The sequence below is a fragment of the Egretta garzetta genome, unplaced genomic scaffold (assembly GCF_000687185.1).
Source record: "Egretta garzetta isolate BGI_Z169 unplaced genomic scaffold, ASM68718v1 scaffold296, whole genome shotgun sequence".
In the NCBI taxonomy this organism is placed as follows: Eukaryota; Metazoa; Chordata; class Aves; order Pelecaniformes; family Ardeidae; genus Egretta; species Egretta garzetta.
The window spans coordinates 1,495,222-1,507,513 of NW_009259988.1; the positions used below are offsets into that span (position 1 = coordinate 1,495,222).

At 47.7% G+C, this 12,292-nt stretch overlaps 1 protein-coding gene across 2 annotated transcripts in view; it reads left to right on the plus strand.

Moving 5' to 3' along the window:
• XPO7 (exportin 7) overlaps positions 1-12,292 on the plus strand; it is a 34,645-nt gene that overhangs the window by 16,417 nt on the left and 5,936 nt on the right. For both annotated transcript variants that reach the window (XM_035896047.1, XM_009640560.2), the window contains exons 11-22: positions 625-797; positions 1,891-2,084; positions 3,179-3,284; positions 4,911-5,046; positions 6,017-6,090; positions 7,204-7,284; positions 7,770-7,833; positions 9,040-9,148; positions 9,616-9,722; positions 10,198-10,286; positions 11,006-11,113; positions 12,241-12,292. In XM_035896047.1, the coding sequence (XP_035751940.1) occupies positions 625-797; positions 1,891-2,084; positions 3,179-3,284; positions 4,911-5,046; positions 6,017-6,090; positions 7,204-7,284; positions 7,770-7,833; positions 9,040-9,148; positions 9,616-9,722; positions 10,198-10,286; positions 11,006-11,113; positions 12,241-12,292 (1,293 nt within the window). The remainder of the gene's footprint in view (positions 1-624; positions 798-1,890; positions 2,085-3,178; positions 3,285-4,910; positions 5,047-6,016; positions 6,091-7,203; positions 7,285-7,769; positions 7,834-9,039; positions 9,149-9,615; positions 9,723-10,197; positions 10,287-11,005; positions 11,114-12,240) is intronic.

Genomic DNA, 12,292 nt, shown 5'->3' on the forward strand with positions numbered 1-12,292 from the left:
TGTGGGGGAAGGCAGGGTTGCTATGCCTCCAGAGTCTTTCCATGTCCTAGCAGGGGGGAGGGGGGGGAAAAAACCCAACACCTTGTTAAATAAGGCATATTTTTAGAATTATGTATCACTTCACTGTTAAAATGCAGTTGCAGGGATTGCTAGTGATATGAATATCGTGCTGTATTCCCACTGAGTTTTCCACTGGTGTACAGGTTGTAACTACACCCCTGCACAGAATATGGGTTAAAAAAAAATTGGGTAGCTTACATAATGCCTTCGTTTGTTAAATTTTAATATTTATCTGGAAAACAGCTTTAAACTGTACATTCTGTTGGGGGAGCTGTCTGCAGCGCACTACAGTATGCGCTCAGCAGTAGTCTGGGACCAAAGGCTTTGGCTCAGCTACTCGGCCTAGGAACTCTGGATTATCTTTCTGTCTTTCCTGAATGCTGATAATGCCCGCTGAATTCAGGTGTGAACTGAAATTCCATGTTAAAATTGGCAACCAGATCTCTAAAGCTTGTAGCTGTTGCTATTATCTAGTGCTGCATGAGTCAAAAATCATACGGGTGGAATAATCACGGCCGTAACTCACTGGTTTCCTTTCCTTTTCTTTCTCTTGGCTCCGGGTAGCACTGGGAGTTCGCACCAAACAGCGTTCACTATCTCCTAAGCTTGTGGCAGCGGCTGGCTGCATCCGTGCCCTACGTTAAAGCCACAGAGCCTCACATGCTCGAAACATACACACCAGAAGTCACAAAAGCTTACATCACATCCAGGCTGGAATCTGTGCACATCATATTGAGGTAAGGAAAGCAGAGGGATGGCAGCACGGCTGCTCGTCGGCACCAGAGTCCAACGCAGAAGGCTCCAGTGTGTCTCTCTCTGAGCTTTCTTTTAAAAATGGGCATGACTGCCGGAAGCTTTGTGAGTCACTGAAGGATTTCTGAGGGAGGCTTACCTAAATTGCATATTCTTTTATAAAAAAGATATGGGTTTTTTTTTTTTAAGCTGGGTTTTTTGGTTGTTTTTTTTTTTTTTTAGACCTTGCTCAATCCCAAATGGCTGAGGTTGACCCGAGTGGTTTCAGACATGTTATGGGTAGAGTTCATCTTGCCTGGCCTCATAAATCTGCAACATACTGTGCACACTCTGAATTGCTGTTGTAGCAGAGAGGAATAAGTATGCAAAGTGTGATTCAATTTTTAGATCTCTGCTGTAGGATGGCACAAATTATACCTAAAAGTATCTTTTTCTTTTTTTTTTTTTTCTTCCCTTTCTTTGAGTGTAGGGGCAGCCTACAGGACTCTATTGCCGTGCCTGAATTTGTGTGGGATGAATTCCACCTTGTGTGTGTTTGTATTTGATGAAAGCAAATGGTCAAATATAGAAAAGTAATGCCTGTCTTGAGGAAGACAGACCAGCTTATCCCTTTTTAGGTATCTAGCAATGCAAGGGAGGCACAGCAGGTTTAGCTCGCCCTGGAGCTCACAATAAACTCGCTGTTGAGGTTGGTGTATTTAGAGGAAAAGGCAACTAAAACATTGAGAAAGATGGAAAGCTTTGTACAAAGACAACCAGAGACCTTGTTCCTGGCACTGCACATCCTGTTCAAAGACCTGGATAAATGTTAAAGACATAAAAAAAGCTTACTCATCCCAGGTCCTGATGGCCTTCCCACCTGAACTGCTACTGTTCTGATTTATGGCCGCAGTAACGATCAGATGATTACGTCAGTCTCTGTAGCTCTCCGTCGTGACAAATAGTAGAGGCAGAGACTTTAGTCATTGGAATTGTGCCTAGGAAGGCATCCTCTACCTGATAGAAATAAGCTTATGTTATGGTTTAAGCTACTTTTGCATTTTAAGTTATTTTCTAATCTGCTTTCTTGCTGCTTAGGGATGGTTTGGAGGATCCACTGGATGATACTGGCCTTGTGCAACAGCAGCTAGATCAGCTTTCCACCATTGGCCGGTGCGAGTATGAGAAGACCTGCGCTCTGCTGGTGCAGCTCTTCGACCAGTCAGCCCAGTCCTACCAGGAGCTGCTGCAGAGTGCCACCGCCAGCCCCATGGACGTTGCTGTACAAGAAGGTGAGCGTGTTTGGAGGACTGTGGCCTGTGAGCTTGCAGTAGGTTGCCCATTCTCAAAAGTACCATTTCAGAATCCTGCGTTCCTGGTGAAATCCATAAATGGGGAGGCAGATGTCAAACACTCCCTTGGAGGGGTGCCCGTATTAATGTGTAGAATATCTTTGGCTGTGGACAGACACTCCCAACACACGCAGCAATGCTGGCTGAAGGTATTGCTGTCCTACAACTGTGACTCTGTTCCTTTTTTGGGGAAATGTAGTGCATCTCCTTGCCCAGTCTTTGAGACAGGTGATGAGGATGTTCCTGCCTGCCCTGTCCCTCTTTAATCCGAGGCAGGACATGGAGTGCTAATTTGAACCTCCCCACTGGCTCTGTGGCAGAAATCTCCAGCTGGTGGTTGGTAATGGGTAACTGGGAGTGGGGTTTTCAGCTGGTGCCACTCTCTAAGGAGGGCATCTGTCCACAGCATTGGGTGGGTTCAGCATGGAGGTTTTGTACCTGCACAGCCGGTTGGTTTAGGAATTGCTTAATGCTGGCCATAAAGCATTTGGAGGTTCAGGTAGAGCTGTGTTATGCCCCCTCTCTGATAATGTGGCTGGCTTTCTCCTTTTGTGGAGGAGTTGGGTGCATCAGCACAAGTATGGGAACTGTTCCTCTTCCTCCTGAAACAGCATTGTCTGATCTAACCCAGTATTTTTTTTTTCTTCTTTTTCCTGTGTGGGCCAAACTCCATATGACGTTGACTTCTTCACCAGCCACATGTACTTTGAAAGAATAAATGCTGCCTGCTGGCACCTGCACATGTTTAAATACATAGAATACAGTTTTACAAAAAAAAAAAAAGTGGCTTTCTGCAGTGCAGCAGCTTTAAGTAATGAAAATCTTCCAGGCACACCTGGCGTTCTTGTTTCTTTTCTGGTAAAGTCGTGCCTGTTCTCCACCAAGTGGAAAATTGAGTCATTTTGGTATAGGTGGGCACTAAAGCAGAAAGGTACTCCTTGTGAATCCTGTCTTTGCCAAAATAAAATGCAAATCTCTGCTTCCTCTGTGTAATGTGCGACGTGCTTGGTTCTGATGTCCTCTGTTGGTTTCAGGGCGCCTGACGTGGCTCGTCTATATTATCGGGGCAGTGATTGGTGGTAGGGTCTCGTTCGCCAGCACGGATGAGCAGGATGCGATGGATGGCGAGTTGGTTTGTCGGTAGGGATGCTGACTGTTTTCTAGCTGCACCACTCGTGAAGTCAACAAAAGAATTGCTATCGTGAAGCTGCCACCATGTTCTTCCCCTCTTTTCACTGAAAAGAACAGTGTGGAATTGGCCATCCTGAAAGGAGAGATTGGCGGCACTGGCTAGAGCCAGTCAGCAAACTTCTGCTGTGGCTTGGCTAAATTGGGAAATCTGGGTTATAAGAAAGAAAATGAGAGGGGAAGAACATGTCAGAGGGGAATTATATCGGGCTTCAGTGCATGCATTGGAGTAGAACTAAATGCATGATGGTTCTTCGCTGGGGTGGGGGGAAAAAGTCTCTTTCCTCATAATAATCCAAAGTGGGTTTTCTCTGTAAATACGCTGTGATTATTGTAGTTTCTCTGTAGCTGTTAAAACTTTATAATGCCATCTAACACGTGCTGGATCTTCGGGATTGTAAATCCTCTCCAGTGCAAGCTGTATTTGATGGATGCGAGCACACGTAGCTTACTACTCACGAACCACCTCGAGTGCCTTCTGGTCCAGAGCCTAATTGCTCTGCTTGGAAGCCAGGGTAGGAAAAGGAGCTAAACTTGGGAATGTATGGAAGCTGGCCTGGCAGTGAGCTGTGGCTAATAGATAACATCAAGCACTGGCTTCCCGTGCAGCTGATGAGTTATTGAAGGGGGAAATAGTGAGACCCCATATATATTTCAGCTACATTTACTGCCAGCGTATATGATACCTGTTCATAGAAGTCTATTTACATTTTATCTTCTTTCCCACTCTGTGCTTTGTGGCACTTGCCAAAAAGTACCATTGCTTTTGTCCCCCCTGTTTGTTATTTACCCTAAAATGCCTCCACCCCCTCCTTGCCAGCAAGGTCTGGTCGTTGAGCCCGTGCACCGGTCCCAGCGTTGTTTCTGCAGGGCTCCCTGACGGGGAAAATCTTTTTGGTAGGGCCAGCAGTGACAAGACAAGGGGTAATGGTTTTAAACTAAACCAGGGTAGGTTTAGACTAGATATAAGGAAGAAGTTCTTTACAATGAGGGTGGTGAAACACTGGAACAGGTTTCCCAGAGAGGTGGTGGAGGCCCCATCCCTGGGAACATTCAAGACCAGGTTGGACGGGGCTCTGAGCAGCCTGATCAGTTAGCGGTGTCCCTGCTCCTGCAGGGGGGTTGGACTAGATGACCTCTAGGGGTCCCTTCCAACCCAAAACATTCTATGATTCTATGATTCCCAACAAAAGCCAAACTGAAGTGGGAGTGTTGGTTAGAGTTGCTCTTGGGAGGGGAGCAGGTAGTGGTTTCACGGGTGGGCTTGAGAACATGATGGACTGGTCACTGGGGTGCTAAAGCACCCAAAACTCCCTTCTGCAGCAAATTAAAACGAAGGCCTTGCACGGGGGCAGGTTTAGAAGGGATATAGAAGCCTTGTAATGGCCTTGCACAGAAGAGAAACGTGCCCTAGTCAGTGTTTTGTTACCAGTTTTGGCAATTCTAGACCCAAAGCCAACAATGCCCACAGAAAGTAAAAATTGCTCTTGAGTGCAGCCTGGAAACACCATGTGCCAGAAATCCCACCTCTCTCCCAGTATCCATCAGCAAGGTGTGTGTTTTCCCACGTCTCTCCAGGGTGCTGCAGTTGATGAACCTGACGGACTCTCGTCTGGCTCAGGCTGGGAATGAGAAGCTGGAGCTTGCCATGCTGAGCTTCTTTGAGCAGTTCCGGAAGATCTATATCGGAGATCAGGTGCAGAAGTCTTCCAAGGTAATCAGTCCCCTTCGCTGTGTCTCTTTGGTGATACAAAAATCCAGTAATAGCTTCCCTTTTTAAATGAAAGCAAGTTATATTACTTGTTTTCTCTTCTTTATAGCTGAAAATACTTGAGATGCCTGCGTGCTGTGTTTTCAAGATACATGTCCAGTGTTAACATTGCAAACCCTGAGTTCTTTTTCAAATACTGTGTTCTGTGTGTCTCAGGAAGGAGGCAATGCCTATGACAGCAGCCTAGAACTTCAGACCTGGCTTCAGTTTTGTTACCTGCCAGGTTTCTGCTGTGGCTTCGGATGAGTCCTGTAACCCTATATACTCAGCAAAGCGTGCGAGTCGCACCGCCTCATACACCCATGAGGAGCCTGAGTTTAGCATCTGTGCCTGGCTTCCTTGGCTCTAAAGTGAAGATAAATATCCGTTCTCTTGTAGGTGGGACTTGGAATGCCTTGGTGCATCTTTAGAGATGCAAAATACCTTTTCTTAAATTAAAAAATAGTAAAGAATGGGAACATTATTACTCTAGAATTAGATTCTCTTCCTTTTCAGTAAGCTATGACCTTCCTTCCCCATCTCACAGACTTAGGGAGCAGTGATGTTACAAGGGGCTTGGAGTTCCAGACAAATTCACTAAGAAGCTGCAGGTAGGCGCAGGTGGAGGAGCGCAGTTGTTATGTCCCCTTTCCCTAGGCAAAGCAAGTGCTCCAGCTTCTGCATACAGTATCTGAACCTGCTATGACTAGTGATACAAAAGAGAGGTAGCTGTGATTAGGGCAAGTCTTGGTCTGGATCAGATCACGAGCATCTCTGTGCGTTCTCTGGCTGATCTCGGAAAGCCCAGAGCATAGACCCTCCCAGGCATGTCTGTCCCAAAGCAACAACAAGTGAAAAAGAAATAATCCTTGATCATTACTTGTTTTGTTGACAGCTTTTAAATTGCTGTTATTTTTTTTTTCTCCCTCTCCAGCTCTACCGCCGTCTCTCAGAGGTCCTGGGGTTGAATGATGAGACCATGGTCCTGAGTGTCTTCATAGGAAAAATGTAAGTGCCCCTGCTTGCAGGCATCTGCAACCCTGCATCCAGGGTTTATTTGAAGGTGTAACCAGGAAAACTGGAACATGAGGGAGTGTTGTTCAGTCTAAAGCTAGTAACATCTGGCTACTCGAGAGAATTACAGCTTTTATCAGGGCTTAAGTCACGCGCAATATCCAGGACTGATTTATCCACCGTGGATTCTAGCCTGGGCTATGGAGACACAAAAATAAGCCGTACACCAGGATAATGGATTCTTTTTCCAGTGCCTGCTTAGTAAAACCAAAGTCAGAGAGGGGACAGCCTCAAGCACTCACGCCCTATCACTTGACTATTGGCAATCACCAGCCACGAAAGCTCTATGGGGAGGGAACTGCTCCTTCAGAGGTTTTCTTTGCAAATTGTGCTGTTCAGAACCAGAGTAGCGCAAGTCCTTTTCTTAAAACTCTTCCACTCTGGTAGGCACCCACTTCGGCCCATTCCTTGGCAGCTCTCCTCTGGACCAAACCTGTCGACTGCCTTTTTGTCATGTCTTTGGCAGCCTCCGTTAGCATTTTGAACCAATTCAGTAGCTCCAGTGCTGACGCCCAGTGCCGTGTGCCTGGCGATGCGCAGCCGCTAGCTCCCCCTCAACATCTTTAGCATCGCCCCCATCTTTACCTGCATGGGGCCTTGCCTACCCTCGCGCACCCCGGCTGCGCATCATCCCCAAGGGGTGAAATGGCTCTCCTGGAAGAAGCAAGGGCTACTAGAATTCTGCAGCTGACAGTGGATGGTGCAGGTGCAGAATTGCATACGTCTGCATGTAGTCACTGCCGCAGAATTCTCTTACCCTTGCTGCAGAAACCAGCCCTGGAGTGCCACAGAATTCCAAGGGCCTGGGTATGGGCCAGTGTAGCTTGGGACCCAAGTAGTGAAGATTATCTGAAGGATAATTTTCTAGTCAACCAAATGTAAGTACAGTAATTTTATACCAATATTTTGTGGCTTGTGATGTCTGTGGTTTTGGTGGAGGGTGGAGCTGATGATGTTGGGTGACTTTTAAACTGGAAGAACCCGCCGCACAGCAAAGGGGAAGCTGAGCAAACCCCTCTGATCTGTCCTTGTTGTCCTCTTCCCTAGCATCACCAACCTGAAGTACTGGGGTCGATGCGAGCCGATCACCTCCAAGACGCTGCAGCTGCTCAATGACCTCTCCATTGGATATCCTTTTCAGAAGAGCTGTTGGGTGCGCAGGACACTTAAACCTCAGGATGGGGGAAGAGTGACCCAGATGCTCGGCTGGAACAGGAGCACTCTGCGTGTAACAGAATCCTGAACCACTTCGTCTTTTGGGTAGTGAGAAGAGCGGAGCGCTCGGTCAACATCTTACCTAGCTGCTGAATTGCAGTGGATGGCTATAATGTAGTTATTTTTATTTTGGATCATAATTGCTTTGTAGCTTACTCCCACAGTTATTTTAGTCCTCTACTTGTTCTTCCTGGCAACGTAAATAAAAGCGGTCACTGCAGGTCTCTACAGTAGAGATGTATGCAACGTGGTGGCTCTTGGAACAAACGGAAGAGAGGCTAGGACATATTGAATAATACAGACGTTAAGTCCCCTTCCTACTTTGCCCTGGAAAGTGCTTTGCAAGCATTGCAAGAAGTTTTCTGCTGACTCTGCTGCTTCCTTAACACCCCCTTTACATATAGTAGCGTTAGGAAGCTGGTGAAGCTGAGCGCCGTACAGTTCATGCTGAACAATCACACGGTAAGTCCTTTCACCTTCTGCTTTTCGTCTCGCAGCAAACTCCTCCATCTGCCTCTGTGCAGCTGAGATAATCCCCTAATTTTAGCACTTGGACACACTTTTGAAGTTTACCTGTCTCCCAGATGCTTCCATCATACTAGATGAGCCTCTAGAAAATGTGATCTGTGTTCCATCTCTCTCTGTTCAAAGCCTGCCCGTCAGTTTTGAGGGGCTGTAATTATGTGATACCTTTCATCCCCGACGGGTTAATGTGGTGGTCCCTTTCTTCTCCGCTGAAAGACAGCCATCTCCAGAGTGAAATGGAGACAGCTGATACTGCTGCGCATGCAGGCCGACAGCAGTGAGCGCTCTTTATGCAATTTAATGCCAAATATAACAGCATTTCAGTGCCCCAGCTTTCATTCTAAAAGTGCTGATGTGGAAGAAGTGCCATCACTTGCAGTGATCAGGATGGCAGCCTTGTTCCGTGGTCACCTCGGGTATGGTACTCCCTGTGCGGATCGGGGATGCTGACTCGAAATCAGGAATGTTAGAATGGGCAACTAGAAGCCGGCAGCAAAGGATCAGATTTCTGGCTTGCCTCTGGGAGCATGCGGTCATTTGATGCTCCGATGCTGTAGCGATAAGATTCCCAGCACCGCATCCAGAAGGTTTGCATTGACTGGTTGAATGAGGCGCTGTATTCCTTGAGCTGGGGGATGTTTTACAGGCAGTCCCATGTTTGGCCCAGAAGCTGCATTCAGACTGCGTTGTCTGGGGCCGCTGTTTCCGTGGAGAATGCGGGCAGGGTAACTGGGGATCTGTCTGCAGACGGCTGGATTTCAGCAACCTTAATGTCTGAAGGGTCCCTTATGAGTAAGGGGGCCAGATTGCTTCTCTGCAATCTCCTTCTCTGGAGGCAAAGCAAGACTTCCTTGTTCATCTGGTCCTGGGGAATTCCAGGATGAAAGATGATAGCTGGTATTTTTGCCAGCAGATAGGACACTGCTCCGGGGTGTGCAGGTGCGGTGCCGGTTGCCCTCTGGTGGCCTGTTCTCCGAGATGGCTGGTGGATGTGGGTAGCAAGAGAACCGTGCAGCTCGCTGCTTCTCATCCTTGCACAGGCTGAGAGCTAGGCTGGGGATTGAGGGATCCTCAGCCCTTGATACAGGAGCCCCTCCAAGGTGGCAGTTCCCATTTAACCCATCTCTTCTCTTGCATTTACAGAGTGAGCACTTTTCCTTCCTGGGCATTAACAATCAGTCCAACCTGACTGACATGAGATGTCGGACTACGTTCTACACTGCACTTGGGCGTCTTCTCATGGTGGATTTAGGTACTCGGGTCTTTTCCTGGGAACCAGAGCAAAATGGTGACGTGGTTTGGGTGCTGGGTTCTGCGGTGTGCTGGGCCCTGCTATTTAGGGAGCTGTAAGCTCCTGCAGGAAAGGATGCTGGAATGGGAGAAGCCAAATAGGATAAGAAGAAGGAGGGGAAAGAAGCTCAAGAGTGGGTTTGATGCCATGTTGCTGGGTACAGAGGTGCACACCACCAAGGTTGGGGCTAAATTTTTCCTTCATAACATTCCAAATGTTTTCCTGAGGTGGCAGGATTTGTTCCAAGTCTTTTCTCCAAGTTAAGATACTGGCAGTGGTAGATCACCTGTCTGGAAGCCCGTGGTCTCTCTGCCCCTAGCTCCGTGGGTGAGCTGTGTCTGAATCTCTAGCACAGGCAGCACTGCGGGGCGCAGGGATGTGCAGTCTGATTTCCTCCTGAATTCTTTTATTTGTTTTTTTTCTTCCAGGGGAAGATGAGGATCAGTATGAGCAGTTCATGCTTCCCCTCACAGCTGCCTTTGAGACTGTGGCACAGATGTTCAGCACAAATACTTTCAATGAACAAGAGGCAAAAGTAAGTTGGGCAGGACTTTCCCTGTTAGCTGTGCTCTCCCTGCTTTTAAGGGGCTTTGACATTTTCAGTTTGGACAGGCAGGAGAGAACAAGTAACTCCTGCAGAGCAAGAGCCTTTCTGCCCTCTGAACGAGACAAGGAGATGCTGGAGTGATAGGTGCTTTTCTTTCAGTGTATGGGGAAGCGGTGGTGTCCCCGTATCCCTTGGGGTCTAGCTGTGAAGCAGCAAGCCTCATCTGCTACCTTTCCTTCTGCTGGGAATGAAATACCCCAGAGCTGTCACTGCACTGGCTCAAATTAAAGAGGGCTTCTGGCACTGAAGAGTTGCCTGTAACCTGGGACTGGCATCCAGCACAGAAAGGCTGTATTGCCATTGGGATTGGGAGGAAGGGAAGTGGCTCTGGGCTGGTGGAGCCAGGGAGGGAGAGATCCATACGTGTGTTATGTTTTAACCTATCTTTTCTTTTGCAATACAGAGAACTTTGGTTGGTTTGGTGAGAGACTTGAGGGGAATAGCCTTTGCCTTCAATGCCAAGACCAGCTTCATGATGCTGTTTGAGTGGATGTATCCTTCTATTGCCCTAAAACTTCAGTCCGTCAGAGGGGAGGACTCTGGCTGACTGCATCCAAATGCCCTATTTTCCCTGCTAAATCCTGACTGGGGTTTCCCTTCACTTTTATAGTACTCTGTGTCCTTGTCTTTAAGCCCCAAAATAAATTTGACTTGGTCTGTCTGCAACCAAGTCAACCTAGAAATCTGCTCAAAGCTGAACTGTTGGGCTTTTTCCGATTGGACCTGAAGAGATTTGACCTGTAAAGCACAAAGACCTTTAATGGGATGCTTGTGTCTCAGCAGCAACAAAAGCTCTCCTCTTGCTCACTAAAGCCAACAGCAGCTGGTATTTTTGTCCTCTTGGTGAGAGCATAGCTGCTCAAAGAGCACGGTATCTGGGCTCCAGACTTCTCTTTGGCTGGTAAAGGTCAGCTGTCTGGTGCAGTGACAGATCTTTGTACCCCTTTCATTCATAACCTTTCTGGTTCTGCTTGTCCTAGTGTAAGAAGTGCACATGCAACTCCTTCAACAGAATTAAGATTTTTTTATTATTGTTTTTCCCCCTGTGATAAAGCAGACCCCAGCAAGCAGCATCTCTGTTTCACCTTAAGTAAGCTCCTTTGCAAGCCTTGAGTGCAGTCTACAAAATACCCCCTTTTTTTTTTTTGGTAGAACTTGTGACCTTTTCTCTTCATGCAAAGCAACAAAGTTCCTGAGCTTTCACCTTGCAGCTACCCATCCTACATGCCGATCTTACAGCGGGCAATCGAACTCTGGTACCATGACCCAGCCTGCACTACACCCGTCCTCAAACTGATGGCTGAGTTGGTCCATAATAGGTAGGAACCCTCAGCATCTGAGAGCTGGCAGGGGTTTGTGTCTGTCTGCTGCTTCAGCCTTTGTGTGGGTGTTGGTGCCCACTTGTGTATTCTCTGCTTCGGTCTATTTATGCTATAAAGGCTGCCAAGAGGACAGGGGGGGAACTGGCATTGTTTCAGTCGGGAAGAAAATCTAACAGTTCAGATATCAGTCGTGTCATGACTCAGTCAGACCAAGAGACGCGATCAATAAGCGCTGAATTTGCTCAGCGTCTGCTTCCAAGGACGGCGCTGTAAGATGGAGGCAGGCAACTCATGTTAATTTTTAAAACCCGTGTTTAAAATGAGCCTTGTTCTATCTGGCAGCCAGATGACCGGTTTTGCTTTAGAGCATCAGCTCTTTTTGCCAGCAGAGAGGTACCTCTGACACTCTTCAGATAATTCAGAACCTGTCTAATCTGGCAGTGGAAGGTTGCCAAGACGTTGCTCTGGCTTACAGCCAGCTGAACACAACCCTATAGGAAGGGACCGCTGCTACAGCCGAGTGGAAGGGGCGCAAGGGTTCAGGCACAGTCATTTGAGAGTCGACTCTCTGTCCTGTCAGACCCTTTGCCACATCTGAGCGGCGTCTTTGCAGTCGGACAATCCTTACTGGAATCCGTCCACTCATTTATTTCAGAGGTGAACTGGACGGCTCGCTGCGCTTCGATTGTAAGATCTATTCACTGTAGGGGAGGGGGAAATGCCAAGCTCTGAATTCTTGGTCACGTTATGAATAGGAGCTAGTCAGCCTGCCCTACAATGCTGCTTCCAAGATGTTCGCTGTGTTTGTGTACAGTAGCCTAGTGACTATTGCCAAGACAGGATTTCCAGCCTCGATCTTGTAATATTCCTAAGGTCTGTGAAATATAGGCCCTTTCTTCTGTGACAGCAGAGCTTGGCTGGCCCTAAGTGGCTGTGTCCTGTCTGCCTTTGGTAATGAGCAGCAGTGTTTTCTGCCAGACCAGGGTTTTGTTGAACTCTGGGGAACAGCCCGGGGAGGAGGGTGCCCCCAGTACACAGCAGCCCATGGAAGTGTGGAAGCAATTAGCTTTGGTTTCACTCCCAGGTATGTTTGAGCTCCAATTTATTCCCTGTCTTTCCATTAGATCCCAACGGCTGCAGTTTGATGTGTCCTCACCAAATGGCATCCTGCTCTTC